Genomic DNA, 19106 nt, shown 5'->3' with positions numbered 1-19106 from the left:
CGACCAAAATTCCGGACGATTTTGAAGTCCCAAGTAGGACATGTCCGGGAAAAAGAGGATGTCTGTCACCCTACCATATCAACAATTTGATGTTTCAGTGATTGAGCGCTTGTTGCTATGATGCGTCTGTGCTCAGCAGCTTCGCTCGTTGTAAACCAATCAATCAGCACACAGCTTATCTAAATATTCATGAGCACTCCATAAAAGTAGTTTCTAGGGCTTTTAACCAGCCTTGCGTTAGAGCTCATTGAACAGCAAATATGTCATTTTCAGCACAACAAATGTTACACACCCTATTCATTTGATTTTTATTATGATGATGGTGATTTTTATTATTATTACTATTATTGTTGTTGTTATCTCAACTGATTAAATACTTAAAAGGCTAATCACCACAATATTTGGAGCTACAAGAGAAAACAACCTCATGATTGATTTAAAGCCACTCCGAGACCAAAGGAAAAAGTTTAACCGGTTTATTTAATGTAGATAAATAACAGAAGTTGGATCAGGGACCGTAGGAAATTTGAATAAGGCTTGAATATTACAGGAGAGGGACTCATGTTTGAGGGGGCTCTTGTCAATCCTTGAATCCAGCTAGCGGGGGTTTATTCAGAGAAGAGGGAACTTGTTGGAGGGCGGACAGATAAACAAGCGTTGGACCCAGAGGTGTGCAGGAGCGGGCTGTCACTTGGATTTCCGAAAAGGACTTGAATGGATCATTTGGAGGTATTTCCCTGCTCAGTGTGTTCTCAGTTAATCCTCAGTTAAAGCTGCAGTCTGTTACATTAAGAAGAGAGCAGACTTCGACTGAAAATTTGAAGAAAAACAGGTTTCACGCCACTCCCCCACCCTCTCTGCTTCACTCATGCCCCACCTCCAAGCTCCACCCCTCTCACAGCATGTGCGCGGCTACCGCATGCGACCAGAAGCATCCAAGCAGCGTACGCGGCATGGAGTGTGAACCGGTAAGAGAGATAACACTCACCTTCAAGCAGCTAGATATAAGATGCTGGTTATACCAAAGTTTGCCGTGTAAGCAGTTGTCGGCAGGGGCAGTAAGGGCAGTTTCTCTTTCGCTGGTGGCTGTCGCTCCGCCATGACTTCCACGAGCGTCCTCCTGACTGCGGCAGCCGGGTGGCAGCGGCAGGTTCAGCGGTGAGAGGGAGGGGGCGGGATTCAGCGTGTGTGAGCTGTGATTGACACTCCATCAGATGCTCCTCTGGCTGTGCTTGGTTGTTTTGTCTCGTCCCGAAATATTCTTTCCAGATTGCAATACAGGCAGTAGGCGGGACCAATTGAAGCAGTTTTTTTCACAGGTTACATATCACATGTACTGCTGTCTGGGCATAGGGACAGTTTTAGCCAATATGACAAAAAAGTGATTTTTAAAAACTTACAGACTTCAGCTTTAAGGCTTCTTGCCAAAGAACAAAGACAAAAACTAGATAAGACTCAGAGAAACAAAGCTTAGGTTAGACTCAACCAAAACTGACAGAAACTCTGGCGTCAAGGTTCTGACAGCCCACTGCTTAAATACTCCTCCAGTAATGAACCAACGAGCCGCAGGTGTGCAGAGAGGCCTAATGCTACGTCCACACCGGACGCAGCAAGAGCAGCAAAATCGCGTCTGCTGCTTCATTTTTGCTGCTTGTACCAGTTAGTTCTGACGTGCGGCTGAAGCAGCTTTGCTGCTCTGGCTGCGCAGTGCAAAAGTGGGTCTGATGCGCGTTGGGCGGAGCTTCACTATCCTTTCTTTGCCTTTCAGCTATATTTGCTGTGATCAGTGGGAATAAAGTAGTTTCAATATGTTTTAAAGTGAGAAAATCCACCCGAAAACTTAATCAGTGCAGTCAGTTCATCCAGATTACAATCCTACCTTCCAATACTATATCTGTCAGAGACGCTCAGACCCCCAAAATACCAGCGGTGCGCTGTCAGTAGGATCCCATTCCACAGCAGCCTCTGGCCCGGTCGCCTCTTCGCAGTTCACCGCGGCGGCTGGTAGGTGTTTTTCATCTAAATAATCTAAACTGCAGGCACCAGGATAATAAAAGCGAACATATTCTGCCGGCAGATTTCTGCATTTTAAGTTAATTTATGTGTCAATAAACTGTTTCAGAGGAGTGATCACAGCGCTCTGATCATCAGCGATGTGTCTGTCTCTCTGCCAGCTCCCAGATCAGCTTTTCTGATTGGTTGACGCGGCAAGCAGCAAAAGTTAAATTTTTCCATCTTGAGCAGCAGCGCGTTTGCGGCGCGTCACGCGCGTCAGATGCTTAAGCGCGCCCGACGCGCTGCTTCAGCTGCTCAGACGCGCTGCGCCTGCTGCTCAAAACGCGCTGCGGGACATTTTGCTGCGCCTTGACGCACGTCAACCATTGACCTGCATGTGAAGTCGCTGCTTCTGTCGTGCCTGCTGCGTCCGATGTGAGCGCAGCATAAGGAGGACCGGGCACCACCTGGTGATGGAGAGAGAAAAACACACAAACAACCCACATAAACTGGATTCATAACAGTACCCCCCCTCAAAAACTGCCACACGGTGGTCCAGCAGAGCTGGAGGGCTGGGACGAACGAAAGTCTCTAATAAAAAATGGTGATGAAAAATTATCTAAAGTAAAAAATCGATGGACCCAAGAATGGTCCTCACCCTCCCAGTCGATGAGGTATTGCCAACCTCATCTGCGGCGGTGGGTATCCACAATCCTGCGCACCGTGTAGGCATGGTGGCTCTCAACATCATAGGGGAGAGGGGGTTCAGCGGGTGGGCACAAAGGGCTGGAATGGAAGGGCTTGAGGTGTGAATCTTGGAAAGTAAGATGGATCCTGAGAGTGGAGGGGAGACAAAGGTGGACAGCAGATGGGCCGATGATAGTCTCCACCTAGTAAGGGCCAATGAAGCGGGGAGACAACTTCTTGGACATGGCCTTGAGGGGAATGTCTCTAGTGGACAGCCAAACCCTTTGGCCAGGGGTGAACGTAGGTGCCACCTGCCTCCTGCAGTCAAACCATCAACGGTTTTGTTCAGAAGTGCGTCCGAGAGCCGCTGCTGTCCTGCTCCAGACTGCTTTGCAGCGGCGAATATGATGCTGAACAGAAGGGACGGCAATGTCTGCCTCCTCAGCAGGAAAAAGGGGAGGCTGATACCCCAATGAGACTTCAAAAGGGGACAGACCTGTGGCAGAAGAGGTGTGTGAATTATGGGAATACTCAACCCAGGGAAGATACTGGCTCCAATTGGTGGGGTTAGTTGCAGTCAGGCATCTGAGGGTGCCTTCCAACTCCTAGTTCATGCACTCGACCTGTCCGTTTGACTGTGGATGATAGACAGAGGTGAGAGAGACCTTGGCCCCGAGGGCCGAACAAAAACTTCTCCAAACCTGAGGTATAAACTGAGGTCCTCAGTCCAATAGGAGGTCTTGGGGAATCCCATGTAGGTGGAACACATGTTTGACCAGGAGTTGGGCCGTCTAAAAAGCTGTGGGTAGTTTCCTCAATGAGACCAGGTGGCAGGCCTTGGAAAAACGGTCGATTATGGCTAGGATGGTGGTCATACCCTTGGAGGTGGGAAGTCACATCTTTCACCAGGGATGGCCACCAGAAACGCTGATTGATAAGAGCCACAGTCTGGTTGACACCTGGATGAACAGAATATTTAGAAGTAGGAAGCCAGTGAATAACTCAAGCACGAATAGCAGTTGGGACAAAAATCCTGTTGGAAGGACCAGTTCCTGGATGTTCCTGTGCTGCAATATTTTAAATATGAAGCATGTCATGGACGTTGCGATGAAGATCGCTTGCTCTGTTCGGGCCAGGAGTTTTCAGCTCAAGGAGGCAGGTGGAGATCACACTGATCTGCTGCTGCACACCGACGACAGGTGGCTGAGTCTTGGCACATTCTTCTAAACATTTTTGGAACTTTTGCCCGAAATTAAAGAGTTTCTGAAACAGTCAACAGCCCATTATGCTGTATGTAACATCTTCATATCCACATAGTTTGTACTTAGTATTTTCCTATTTTTATCTGTTTTCAAGTTGAATTTTAATCCATCTGCCAGTTTCTCTGCCAATGTCAATGCCCAGTGAAGTTTATCATTCTGAAATAGTAGACTTCCCTTCTCCTTTTTCCTGCTTTAAAGTGATCTTAGACAGATTTTATTTGTCATTTTGTTTACACAAAAATTTAGTTTGTAACAGCTCTCTGGATAATTTCATCTTTTTTTAAAGTGCAGCCTTGAAAAGTAGTAAAAAAAAAAAAAAAAAAAAAATATATATATATATATATATATATATATATATATATATATATATATATATATATATATATATATATATATATATATATATATATATATATATATATATATATTTATAGTGATATAAACATATGACAGTAAATTTACAGTTCTAACGTTTTTTTTTTTTTTCATTTCTGCTGGGCTGTGTGTGTATCAATTGGTTTATTTAGATTTTTTGACTGCACAGCCTTTGTCTGGAGATCTTGACTGCACTTTTCTGTAGTTTTGGTGAGTCTGATGACTGAGTGAGTGAGAGTGATATGGTGTGAAGTTCTTATGAGATTGTTAAGTTCTCAATTCAATTCAATTCAATTCAGTTTATTTATATAGCGCCAAATTTACAACACATGTCATCTCAAGGCACTTTACAGTTCAACCAGATCATACAGTCAAATTGATACAAAGTTTTCTATCTAAGGAAAACCAGTTGATTGCATCGACTCATTGACTCAAATACAATCCCTCACACTAAGCATGCTTGTAGCGACAGTGGAGAGGAAAAACTCCCTTTTAACAGGAAGAAACCTCCAGCAGAACCAGGTTCAGTGTGAGCGGCCATCTGCCGAGGCCGACTGGGGTTCAAGTTCTGTTTTTGCAACCTATTTTTTGACACAATTGATAACTTCCTCGTTTGTTGGACTTACTGTTTATTCTCCACCTGTGCAAATAAAAAACAAATACTGCCCATCCCTTTTGTTTGACTTGGTAGATCTCGGCCTGCCATCAACTTCAAAAGTAGATCTTGGTTTAAAAAAGGTTGGGCACCCCTGATCTAATGGATGTCTAATGGTCTCAGGCTGTAGACTGTTGAGGACATGCTCCATGATTAGGCTAAGCCAAAGACATTTTTTCCTAAAGCCATTTCTTCTGAGAGCTGTATACAAGCATTTTTTAAATATTTCTTCCAGGAGTTTGGAGGTTTATTAGGAGTGTAATGAGGCTGGAGTTGGTGCATCAATAACCATTTCATATTAATTATACATGAGCTTGAAGCGTATTGGGCTAAGAAGGAAAATAACTTTACTGTTACTCAGTGGTATGAAGAAAGTAAGGTCCCAGAGAGTGGAAAGACAAACAATCCATGTTGGCTGTAATGATCTTAGTGCCTTAAGGTTGGATTTTCTCTTTGTTTCTCTCCTCTGCTTTGCCTTTCCCTGTGCTCATTGGCTCTTATATGCACATATTCCTACTTCTATTTAATCCTCTGTAGCCTGGCCTTTGGTACCAGAATTTTCAAGTTCTTAGAAAGACTACTGTATCATTCCCTGTGTTTAGTTCTATTTGTTCCTGATCTGTTTCTGCACACAGACTTCTGAGTTTCCAACCATCTCTGTTTGCCTGCTCTGTGTTTCTGGACTGTTACCTGGATTCCGCCTGCTGTCGATCTTGGACCTTCTGACCCCGGCTTGGATTTATCCTCCAGGATCTTTCGTTTCCCCTCCGTTCTCTGGCTGCTGAATGCTGAATGCTGAATTGCTCCTCTTCTCTCCAAAAGATACCAGAAGCTGTTTCATTGACCATGGTGTCACTGTGCTTGGATGGTTTGAAAACATAACCTACTTGTTCCGAGTGTAAGGAAAAAGATTAGATAATGTGTTACATCGATGCAGTAGTTCATGCACAAGGCATTTCTAAATCTAGCCAAACCTGTTATTCATTTCTTAGACAACCATTTTTATTATTATTATTATTATTTTGTTATAACAGTGAACACTTATCACTAATGACATTTTCAAATACATTTTTTATCTGTAACACAGAAATCGAAATTACAACAAAAAGGCTTTAAATTGAATGCGTTTGGATTTAATATTGAAATATCTAGAACTAATAATGCTCCTATTTTCTTTTATTTGTAACTGTAGTTTCATCATGGTGTCACCCTTAGCTCTTTTAGAGATTTTTTTTCTCCTACTTTTATTCAATTGTAGATTAGATCCAGTTCTTTAAGCTGACATTATATAAGTACAAATATGAAAATGACTCATAGGAATTCCTGATCTGCTGTCTTGGACAAAGACTGTAATGTTTGGAATGATTAGAATAAAGAAAGGATTGACGTGTGACAGCTGGGACTCCTCCCTGTCGGTACTCTCTCTTCGACACTAGGGGGCGCATCTCAGGACAATACTAAAGGCTGACTCGTAGTGTAACTTCTCCTGTTGGAGTTCTCACACCGATCTGTCCCGAAGCGGACGCTATGGGGGAAAACTATCAGCACCCCGTTTTCTTCGGGTGTGACAGCCTTCTAGGGGAGCAGAGGATGAAGAAAATAGAGACATATTTCCGTGTTCGCAGAAGGTCCGGCGGAGGAGACTGCGGGCGGCTGGAAAAAGTGGCTGATCATGTCTACAGGATCGCGTTCAGAAATCAAAAAGGTACAAATAGATGCGAGAAAAAGCATGATGTAAAGTTTAATTCTGCTGTTTATGTTTGTGTTTTACTTAAAAGCGTTGATCGCAGCAGGCTGAAGGACACTTTTCAAAATGTCATTAAAAACATGCACCACTTTACAAATAAATATATTAGATTTTATTTTTAATGTTTTTATGCTGTTGTTTTATATTATTATTATTGATGTTGATGTCTGATGTACGCTTTGGAAACTTGGCGATGGAGGCAGGAAATTATCTGGAAAGTGAAACTTAACTCAAGCAGCCAAACGTCACCAAAAAACGAAACAAAAAAACAGCTGATGACTGTAAACAAAGAGAGACTCGCTACTAAAACAGCATAAAACACATATTTCCGTTCTGATTTTACTGTGGTAAAGCTCAGTAAAGTCTGTTTCAGGTCATTTATCTAAAGCTGAGTCAGTTTGCATGAGAGGAGCGGAAGCTGCGTGGATTTGGGTAAAGTTAGAAAGATAATCACTGATTTTTCTTTTTCTGGATCATTAAATCACCAGCAGAAGGTTTCTTTTTCCAAACCGACTCCTGTCTGCAACCACAGCAAACAGACAGCGGAGCTACGATCTTATTTTAATCCAAACTACGATGGGAGACTGGCATCAGCTTCTATGCAGCAGGGACCGTCTGCAAATTAAAACATCACAAAAAAACAAACAACAAAAAAAAAAGCAGGAATTTCCTAAATCCTGGCTGCACTGAAAAAAATAATGCACCCTTTTTTGGAATTTGTTTTATTATATTCATTTACTTTGACACATTTTTTTTTCATGTCAGCAGAGTAGGATATAAAATGATTTTCTTAAAGTAGGAAAATGTGATTAAGTAAATTACAAAAAAAAAAAAAAAATTGCATAATTTTTTTCAGTGTATAGCCAAAATAGCCAATTATCAGTAAAATATAGAATAGAACAAAAAGGTCCAAAACACAGATAACAGTTTTCTCTTTAAGTCAAATAGCTTTGATTAAAGGATTTTTATACTGGCAGACATTTTATAATTGAAGTAAGCAGTGCTGTAACTATTAATATAAGTATACTTTCTAAAACAAGAAATAACTACACTCTGACATGTAGTAGTGCTCAGTTATATAATGCCACTTTTTTTCTAAAGTAAGAGTTTTAGTTAGATCAAGATGAGTTGCTTTATGTTTGCTTTGAGATTTATGGCACTACAACATGTTAGTATAGCTATTACTTATTTATTACCTAGTTTTATGATAAAGAATTCACAAAATAAATTGAAGCAGAGTTCGCTAAAGTCAGAGTTGCAGTATTATCAGGTTGGGGTTTTCTATCTGTGCTGTAATTTTGATTGCATAACAACATGCATGAGTCTAGTTATTGCTTTTTTATACTTGCATTAAGGGTTAAAACGTGTTATAGAGTTGTTTATTTAAATTATAAAGTTGTTTAAAAAATGGAAACGCTTAATGCAAAGTATTGTATTGGACCCTTTTTTTCTATCCCAGCAAAGGACACTGACTGCAAATATGGCTATTTAGACTACAGGCTTTGGGAAACTCCTCTCTTTGTTTTTAAAGGTTTTGTTTTCCAATCCAAGAAATATGTTATGAAAGGCATGAGACTAGACACACATAACAGGATTTGATGACTATACAGGTCTGCTTTGTGACATGGTTGAATATTTCTCTATCATATTTATGTGGTGCTGTAGTGTGCAGATGGTTACTGCACTGTTTGTATTGTCATATAAAGTAGGGTAAGAACATTTTAGAAACTGTTGGGTGCACTTTAACTGATTGCTGTAAATCTTTAAGATAGAAATTTATCCAGTCATCTAGGTTTAGTTTATAGAAGTGTGTCAATAAAACAGGCTTTTTATATCCTGAAAATAAAGGTGCATTGCCCTGTTTTGAAAGACTATGCAGTTAAAATCACCACACAGCATGTTCAGGGTAATTCCTGTGCAAACTATGGAAATAGAAGTCAGATCATAAATGTTGTCAACGTGCTTTACTCTAGGTAATAAAGCTGCTGGGGAATCACTGTTGTAACTTAGGTTATCTTGGTTTCACTTTCCAGTCAGCCTCAGGGCAGGATTTGTTTTAGGTGGAGCTCCGGGGGGAAAGATAATAAGCAGCAAGTTAGAGCTAATAACTGCTCTTATTTTCCATAAATAAAGATTAGTTGATCCTGGAGTCTGGTTACAGCAGCTTCTAAACTAAATCAGATAGCAAACTAGTCCTTCCTGATAGAAAACCTCAGGAAACTAAACACTGCTGGCATATTTGCATTGGTTGGTTGTCAACAGACAAATCTGTGGTTATCTTCACAAAAGTTTCTGATATTCAACTGTCTGCATTTATGCTCTTTAGCTCTTATAAAATGAGCATCACTGTACATTTGAAGTGTTGGAAACCTTGTTTAGAGATTTTATTTTTTTTAACTTTGATATTCACATAGCAATCTATTTTTCAGCATTAGTTTAAGCTTTATTTCATTTTTATTTATTTATTTTTTGGGTTGATTACGAGCCTAAATCTTTTCCATTTCATCCCATCTACTGCTAATAATATGATAAAATTATTGGTTGTTTTTATATGATTATTATTTTATTTGATCAATCAGGGTTACGAAAACATTTTTACATCTCAAATATATGTTATTATATTTTATGGCGTTACACATTATTATTATTATTATTATTATTATTATTATTATTATTATTATTATTATTATTATTATTATTATTATTATTATTATTATTATTATCATAATTATTATTTAATATGATATTTTTTTTCGGTCACTGTTGGGCTCATTTTGCTATTGTGTAAAATTAGGAAAGAACCAAAACAGCTCTGATACCTTCTACTTGTAGATAATATAAACACGTGTTAAAGCTGTATTTCCTGAGAGCATAGACCATGAGCAGGGTGTAGAATATGATTTTAAATTGTTTATTTTAAAGATGTTATGGGTGCAGCCCTGATGGATATGAATATGAATAAATACCTGAATATTGAGTTATGGAATGATACTGAACAAGTATGAAAAATGAAAATGAAAAAAGGTCTAAAATCAGGACATTAGTGGAAATCCTTCAGTAGTTTAAAAACAAACCTGTCATTCAGATTAAATTATAACCAGCTGGGTTAGTCCCAACAGGTTACCTTTAAAATGTCCTGTGACCAGGTATAATAAACAAGTTTCACTTTCCAACCCCTCCCATGATGACAAATAGTATCATCATGGAAAACAAGGAACCACTGTGCCATGTGCAAATTAATGCAAGTTCTTGGATGTCTACCTGTGGCCTTGACATGTGTCTTAGTAGTTTTAAGCCTCAAATATGTATTTAAACAGCAGTAAGAGATTATTTACTACTGAAGATGAGGCACTTAATGTTCATGACCTCTCAGCATAACAAAAAATATCATTAAAATAACATTGAAACCATCTCATTCATCTATGGCATTGATATATCATCTATTTTTAGCTCCATAATGTCAAGAGGAATGGGCTGGTTATTGCAAGAGAACTGATATATGGTCTGATATCTCAGATTAAACTCTTTGACATAGAAGACTGTAAAAAACAAATCTGTCACTGTGCAAACTTGGTAGGGACTCACTATAAAAGACATGCCACTGTAATTACAATTTTTGAACATCAGAAGGAATGAATAGAAACACAAAAACTCATTTTCATGTTTTTATTTATAAAATGTGAAAGATATAATTTTCCTTTCACTACTTTGTAAATTCTCAATAAAAGGTTATTTCTTATTTTGTTTGTTAGAATGGAAAGTTCTGAAGTTTATCTCGCAGAAATACTGCACTATTTTAATGAAGGATCATTGTTCTTAATGTACAGGATAGTTAGCAAGGTCTGTGCTATATTCAATATTCAAATTTTTCATACTAAAATCTTTTATCAGAAGAAAATTTCCTAAAACTCTGCATCAAAGCATCAAAGCCCATCTACCTGTGTCTGTGTGAACTGTGTCTGTCAGCTTTGCTGCTCTTATTAATCTCTGTGCTGCTTTCTGCTGCAGATCAACAGGAAGTATTGAGGAGAGCTGAGCATACGATTGAGCTCCCTGATGGTTCCCTGGTGCTCAGTGTCAGAGACTGTGAGCACATAGAGCCTCCCGTCTCTTCTCAAGACAACATCCCTGCATCGCCAGCAGAGGTCAGCACATTTCCAATACTCACTCTTCCAAGTTTTTCTAATAAAAAAAAAAAAAAAGCAGAGCAATCTATGAAATCATGTGAGCCATCACTCAATGGTTTCTATATTCTCTATTTTGTACCCTTTTTTTAGTATATAAACATAAAATAGCTAATATTATTATTAGCAACGTAATAACCATAGAGTTAAGGCCTACAAAAGATGGATAAACTAAAGGAAAGCTATTTCCTTTCTGTTGTACAATCAATACACAATTCTTTTACAGAAGAAAAGCAAAGTTTTGGGATAAAAAACAACAAAACAGTTATAATAGTTATTGTAAAATTACATATAACGGAATAGAAAGGATTAAATATTGATTTAAAGTAAACATCCTCCTAATGCTGCGTTCACACCGGGGGCAGCAAAAGCAGCAAAATCGCGTCTGCTGCTTCATTTTTGCTGCTTGTACCAGTGAATTCTGACGTGCGTCTGAAGCAGCTTTGCTGCTCTCGCTGCGCGGTCCAAAAGTGGGTCTGACGCGCGTTGGGCGGAGCTTCACTATCCTTTCTCTGCCTTGCAGCTATATTTGCTGTGATCAGTGGGAATAAAGTAGTTTTAATATGTTTTTAAGTGAGAAAATACACCTGAAAACTTCATCAGTGGAGTCAGTTCATCCAGATTACAATCCTGCCTCCCAATGTTATTTCTGTCGGAGCCGCTCAGACCCCCACATACCGGCGGTGCGCCGACAGTAGGGATCCATTCATCAGCAGCCTCTGGACGGGTCGCCTCCTCGCGGTTTACCGCGGTGGCTGGTAGGTGTTTTTCATCTAAATAATCCGGTCTGCAGGCACCAGAATAATAAAAGCGAACATATTCTGCCGGCAGATGTATATATTTTAAGTTAATTATGCTTTAATAAACTGTTCAAGAGAAGTGATCAGAGCAGTCTGTGTCATCAGCGCTGTGTCTCTTTCCAGCCAGCTCCCAGATCAGCTTCTCTGATTGGTTGACGCGGCGCGTCGAGCAGCAAAAATTCAATTTTTCCATCTCGAGCAGCAGCGCGTTTGCGGCGCGTCGCGCGCGTCAGATGCCAAAACGCGCCCGACGCGCTGCTTCAGCTGCTCAGACGCGCTGCGCTTGCTGCTCGAAACGCGCCGCGGGACTTTTTGCTGCGCCTTGACGCGCGTCAACCATTGACTTTGCATGTAAACTCGCTGCTTCTGTCGCGCCAGCTGCCCCCGGTGTGAACGCAGCATAAGACCTGATGACAACTTTATAAAAACGACCGAAGAGCAGTTTTAGAGAAGCAGTAAAATGATAAATTTACCACCTGATTGGTGTAAAAGCCTGGGTGGAGGACTCCCAAGTGTGATGCTAAGATTTTACTGCCTGCTGCTGTGTGCTAGTAGGATAATAAAGTAGGGTGGAAACTGAACAAGAAAGAAGTCAATGATTAAAGAAAAGCATATAACCTGATAATCAGTCATCTTGAAGGCCCAATCTATAATAATCAGGGGCCATTATCCGGTGTATATGAATATTTGGTGAAGCCTTTTATTGTATTATTTTCAGCAGAGTCAACAGCCCATTCCTGACTCTACAAGTGGTACAGAGCTTGAAGAACAACCGGACGACTCTTCCATTGCGGAGGAATTGCTCTCCTCTAGTGATCTCCTGGCTGAGCATCACCAAGAGGAGGAGCAGACTGACGCTGAGGCTGTGGTTGATGTTAGTGCCCAGAAAGGAGATGAGGACAGACAGTGTGCTGATGATGAAACACTACATAAGAGTGAAGCAGAGGTGTATAGAGACTATGACAGCGGGGTGGGACGTTCTCTGATAAACACAGAGTTGCTGGATGCAGCGGATGAGCCATATTTGAGGGAGAGTTTAGGAGCATTCAGCTTGGCTGATAAAAACACAGAAGTAGCCACCTACAGCCTTACTGATGATCTCCAGCTGGTACTGTATCAGGGGGACATCACCGCGTTCCAGGCCGACGCCCTGGTGAACTCTGCCAATGAGGATCTAAATCATTGTGAAGGTATCGCTGCTTCCCTGAGTGACGCTGGGGGTCCTGAAGTTCAGAGTGAGAGTGACGCTTACAAGGAACGTGAAGGAAAAGTCCCTACAGGCGACGTGGTAGTGACCTTAGGGGGAAAACTACGCTGCAAAAGACTGCTGCACGCTGTTGGTCCCGTGGCTGGAAAAGTCGATGGAAAGGAGAGGGTGTTACTGGAAAGAACTGTTCAGCGTGTTCTGGAAGTGGCAGAACTAAAAAAATACAGGTCCATGGCCATGCCCTGTATCAGCTCAGGAGTGTTTGGCGTTCCTGTCACAGTTTGCTCCGAGGCCATTGTCTCTGCTGTCAAGGAATTTGCTAATCAGGGTGGGCAAAGTCTTAAAACAATCGCTCTGATAGATGACAGAGAAGAGGTGGTGAGGGCCTTGCAGGAAGCATGTGACAGGCTTCTTTTGGGGAAAAATTCTGCATACCCTACAGAACACCCAGATCGACCTGAAGAGGAGGTTCCGTTTGGTTCTGCAGCCAAATATGTATCCAGAGGGGCCACCCCTGGAGCTCAGAAGGGCCACGTGAATGTAGAGATTGTTCAAGGGACCATTGAAAGTCAGCAGGTGAGAAAACCCGTCCTTTTTATGTCATTGTATTTTGATAACGTTTGACAGGAAATTCACAAGTTTACAAATCAGTTGATAATCTTTGGCTTTAACTCATTGTAGACCGATGCTGTTGTATCTCCAATGGTCCTCCATGATCCACAATCGACCAGAGTTGGAAGCATTCTCTTTAAAGAAATTGGTAGTCAGCGGGCTAAAAAGCTTCAAAAGAAAATCGGAGAGGAAATGATGCCAGGCGACTTCGCACTAGAAGACCAATTGACTGGAGTTCCTTTTGGTGCTGTGTTCTTCCTCAGCCTCATTCACTGGGATGAAGAAGAAGAGGGAGTTGCAGTTCAGGTGAGATAAATGATCCTTATCTCGTATAGGTTCTCTGAATTGGTTTAAAATAACAATCTTTCTTCTGATGTGTATTTTTTAAGGTTCTCCGACTGGGTATCAACAGCATCCTGACTTGCTGCGAGAGCAGAGGGTTTGAATCTGTGGCCCTACCAGTCCTTGGGACTGGCATTGCGCTTCGTTTTCCAGCCACTCTGGTAGCTAGCGTTTTTCAGGAGGAGATCTGTAAATTTCAGCAAGAGAAAACCACCAGCACGCCACTCCAGATTCGCATTGTTGTACACCCCAAAGATGAAGAGGCCTGTGAGGTATTTCAATTTAATTCAATAAAAAAAAAAAAACTTTATTAACCTCAAAGGGAAATTAAATGCTATCTTCAGTAACTTATGGGAAGTTTTCTTATACTTGTTAAAAAATGTCAAATGTTCAAATGTTAAATTAACATTCACTAAAGGCAGACTGATAAAAGATGAGATTTTTTTTCTTTATTGATAAGTTTAAAATTTTATTTTTAACTTATAACATTAAAATTATTAAGCTAATTTAGAGAAAGTGTAATATTTTAGCAATTTTTATCTTCTTATTAATCCCATTCCACTAGACCTGACTATTTAGTTAAATTCCACAATCTCTAATAAGCCCTAAGATAGCCATAAACTAATAACTCAGGTTGTTTTGGCATTTTGAAGGTACTTGCTTAAAGGGTTATATAAGCAATTTTACTGCTAAGCATTAATTCTTTGTTCTAATAATAATAATATAATCTATGAAGATTTTTTTTAGAATTTCAGAGAATAATTTCAGAAAGAATTTTGATATTAAGCAAATGGAATTATGTACTGTAATCATAAGTATATCAACATCCAGCTAAGATTTTCATGTCCAGTTTTTCCCCCTATTATATTACATGGAAGGAAAACTGAGAGTTGATGTGTGGATATGTTTATATGAGTAATAATACATTAAGAAATAGATACCATATGTAGTGAATTATTTATGTGTAACAAAATCTGTCGCATGAGAAAGCTCCAGTTAAGATTTATTAAAGCTACAGTGTGAAATAATTACAGGGATATACAGTCATGTAATATATTATACATAACTATGTTATTTATCATCATCTACAAGCTCAGCCTCTTAACCTTAATATTTGCGTTGCCTTAGAATTCGTTATGTATAATTACATAGGAACGGGTCTCGCAGCTATGGAGGCAGACATCTTTGCGCTACGGCAGCGCAGAGCCAACAAACTAGCGATTGCGAGATCGCCCATTACGCTCGAAAAAAACTACGGCAAGTTGAGAGAGATGAACTGAAACGGTACTGAAATCTATACCCTACACAGACTAATGAAATACTATCTGTAAAATTATCTATGTAAACAAACCTCATCACTTGAGAAGGTAGGTGATGCGGACGTTGTGGAAGACATTTTGTCCCGTAAATCTCGCCGTACTGTTGGGGGGGAGAAGCGGTGGGAGGGAGATGTTCATGTTGCTGCGGTCTGCGGTCTCGACGTTAGACGTCGCTGAAAATTACACACTGTAGCTTTAAAGCCAATAAACAGCAACTACATTTTTATTTACCATAATATTGAGCTGACTTTAGGAGAACACACAAATAGAAAAATAATAAACATCTGGAGTTTAGGGAATTCTAACCTGGTGCATTGGTAGAATCCCACAATGAACTGGTTTTCAGAATTATTAGTTGGAGAATTGAGATAGAATGAAGCAGAATAATGAAAAAGGGACTCTATGTCCTCCAGTAGTATAAGTGTATAGCACCATAGCTATAGCGATAGCTCAGGATAACCTGAGCCACCCTAACTATAAGCTTTATCAAAAAGGAAAGTTTTAAGTCTAACCTTAAAAGTAGACAGGGTGTCTGCCTCACAGACTAAAACTGGTAGTTGGTTCCACAGGAGAGGAGCCTGATGACTAAAAGATCTGCCTCCCATTCTATTTTTAGAAATTCTAGGAAACACCAGCAAACCAGCAGATAGAGAGCAAAGTGCTCTGTTAGGAACATAAGGAACAATCAGATCTCTGATATAAGATGGAGCTTGGCCATTTAAGGCTTTATATGTGGGAAGGGGGATTTTAAATTTTAATCTTGATTCAACAGGAAGCCAATGAAGAGAAGCTAGGACACACCTCTAAACCTCAAAAACAGTCTTTGTGAAAGAGCTGAGGTTGTTTTAGCTGCAAAGGGCTGGTCAAAATATTTTCCGGCCTTTGAAAAATAAAACCAGAATTAATTAAACAAAAATAGATGTGTTTAAGAGAGCTGATGCTTTTGGCAATATCATAAATCTGGACTTAACTGGTACATCTTAAATTCTGTGTCAAACATCTATTTATTGAATATCTCTGTTTTAACAGGCCTTCAAGTCTTTCCAAGAAAATATGAAGTACAACAATAACCAAGATCAAGGTGGGTGTCGACAAAATGAGATATTTCAGCCACAGTTATTGTATTGTTCTTCAATTATCATATTTGATATAAGCTCATGCTCATTGCTGTGGTTGTTGGGTTGGTGTAGTGAAATATATATCTGTGGCTTTTTAAACAGCAAATGAAACCAATGAAAGCTTGAATATCTTTGCCGTCTTCAGCAAGCAGCAAGTGCTGCTGTGTGTCCTTACGGCTTTGAAAGCACTAACTGACTCCCCTTGGAGCAAACTCAGCCTTCTTTGTTTCTGCCCTAGCTTATAAAGTAAATATAATCTTTAAAAATTATTTTTTCTGGGAAGGTGTTATACTTAAATAGATCCCTCCGTCTAACTGATTTAGATTTAGCCTCTGCTATTTTTTCCCCTCCATCAACGCAGTAAGCTTCTGCTGTCTTTTTTGATAATATTCTTATAATATAACACAATTTTTATATAACGATTGGGTTCAGGAAATATATTTACAAATACTTTAATTTATCTCATTATGTAATTTTTTTTGTTTTAAATATACTACGTCTTTTTAACCACTTTCTGTTTTGCCAAAATTATTTTTTCCAAAATTGCACAACATAGTTTTTATGTAAGATGTAATGTTGCAGCCTTTTGTTCATGTCTTTAGCTGTTTATGTTGTGTTTTCAAAGTTTTGTTTATGTTAAAAAATATTACTTATTCTGTGCTTTTAATCTATTTTGTACATAATTTCAAAAAAGGTTAACCAGTTAATTCTTAATAGAGTATAGGTAAAACAGCACATCTATAAAGAGTACCATTAAAAGTACAAAAGTACAGCCATCCTATCTACCAAACTGTGGGGCAGTAACAAATCGAAACCTCTTTGCAGCACTTACATTTTTATTACACAGTCCTTTATTTATTTCTATATTTAATTTTTCACCAGATTCCAGTACAAAGAGGATTGTTCTGCTGGGGAAAACTGGATCTGGGAAAAGCAACCTAGCTACCACCATTCTGGGGGAGCAGGCTTTTACTTCCTATCATTCCCCCAACTCAGGTACAGCGTCATGTCAGTCGGAGACGAGAACAGTCAGCGGGAGGACCCTCACTCTGATTGACACACCTGGTTTCTTCGACACTGATAGGAGTGAGGAGGAGCTGAAGCCTGAGATAATGCGTTGCCTCACTGAGTGTGCGCCTGGACCGAACATCTTTCTCATTGTGCTTAAAGTGGACAAATTCACAAAGCATGAGCAGCAGGTTATTACCCAAATAAGCAATTACTTCTCAGAGGATGCTTTTAATTACGCTGTTATCGTCTTCACTCACGGGGGCCAGCTAGCAGAGGGGATGACCATTGAAAGTTTTGTCAGTCAAAATGAAAATCTCAGTGATCTGGTGAAAAAGTGTGGAGGTCGCTGCCATGTCTTTGATAACAAACACTGGAACGAAGATGGGGAAGATGAATACAGGAACAACCAGTTCCAGCTGGAAGCATTCCTTCAAACAGTAGACAGGATGATGGTGGAAAATAATGGATCCTACTACACCAACGACGTTCTGAGACGTGTAGAGGAAAAGATCCAGGAACAAGAAGAGAGGATAAGAGAGGAGTGTGTCCATTTACCCCCACAGGAGATCAGAAAAAAGGCCAAAACCTTTGTGTCCAACGAGTCTTTGATACAGCTAGCAGGTACTGCCACTGGTGCTCTGTTGGGGGCCTTTTTTGGAGTGGCAGCATTAGTAGAATCAGTTTTGAAGGTAATGAGTCCATCTGAAATAATAAAGCGTGCTAAAAGCTTACAGACAGTGGTGCCCGCAGCGGCGGTAGTACAAGGTGAAGTCCTAGCTGTTGCTGCTGGTTTGACGGCAGGTGTTACAACTGTAGCTGCTGCTACATTTGGAGGAATCAAAGGTGGCATCATAGGAAAAGATGCATCTAAGGGAGCAAAGACTCCAATGGAGGCAATAGAGAAGTCTTATGAGGCCATGAAGGAAAAACGAAAAGAGTTCAAGATGTTCCCACAACAGTAGTGTTGAGCATTAGCAAACCTTTAATCTGGGATTCCGTAAAAGTTCATAAAAATCCACTGGACTTGTTTTTCAAGATTTGAAGACGTTTCGCCACCTCTCTAGGAAGCTTTCTCAATTCAAATGTCACTTTAATCTGGGAGTTTCTCAAAGGTTCTACTTCATATCTTTCATGGTGAGCACAAGCTTTCTATTGCCTTAAACATGAGATTTAGAGTTGAAAAGATTACCAGAAACTTTGTATTTACTGAAATACAGAAAGTTAAAGAAATGTTTTGTCTGTACTTTACAACAATATGTGGAATGAATGCCTCTAGGCAATGAAACTGTGTGTATCTCTAAAATCTCTAAGCAAAGACGAACACTACACCAATGTCTGGTATTTTGCTGCTAATGATGTTTTGTCATGCTAGTTTGTATCTTTGCTTGAAGGGATTTTTATTCTCAAACTGCACTTAGAGACTATGAACAATAGGGGGAGCCCTCCTGTTTTTTTTGTTTGTTTGTTTTTTCCATTTATTTACCTTTTTCTATAAAGTGCACTTTATGTAATTTTCACAAAGGGTCATTGCTCCAAAAATATACAGCAATGATTATGAAAATCATGAGTAGGACTTGTCTGCATTTGTGATAAACACATTCTGAAAAAAATGTGCATTTTTTGAAAAACATTTTCTACTTCAGCTATTTCAGCTGCTTACCTTTTGGATCAAATAGCTTTCACCAGCACGCCTGTGTAAATTCTCAGTCATCCGGGACATGGCAACCACAAAACAGGCTTAAACTGGAAGGCAATCAGACTTTTACTCTTTTTTTTTTTTTTTCACCAGGTT

General features: G+C 39.7%; 1 protein-coding gene across 1 annotated transcript; it reads left to right on the top strand.

Moving 5' to 3' along the window:
• Window positions 1-6429: 6429 nt before the first annotated feature.
• On the top strand, window positions 6430-18276 carry LOC119779568. Its single transcript, XM_038279246.1, has 7 exons — window positions 6430-6679; window positions 10730-10866; window positions 12424-13488; window positions 13594-13830; window positions 13914-14138; window positions 16215-16266; window positions 17186-18276. Exons 1-7 carry the CDS (start codon window positions 6502-6504, stop codon window positions 18274-18276), a joined length of 2985 nt encoding a protein of 994 aa, XP_038135174.1. The 5' UTR covers window positions 6430-6501.
• Window positions 18277-19106: the final 830 nt, after the last annotated feature.

The sequence above is a fragment of the Cyprinodon tularosa genome, unplaced genomic scaffold (genome assembly GCF_016077235.1).
Source record: "Cyprinodon tularosa strain WSP-4 unplaced genomic scaffold, ASM1607723v1 ctg1493, whole genome shotgun sequence".
NCBI lineage: Eukaryota > Metazoa > Chordata > Actinopteri > Cyprinodontiformes > Cyprinodontidae > Cyprinodon > Cyprinodon tularosa.
Note: the sequence above shows the minus strand (reverse complement) of the source record. Positions and strands in the feature narration are given on the sequence as shown.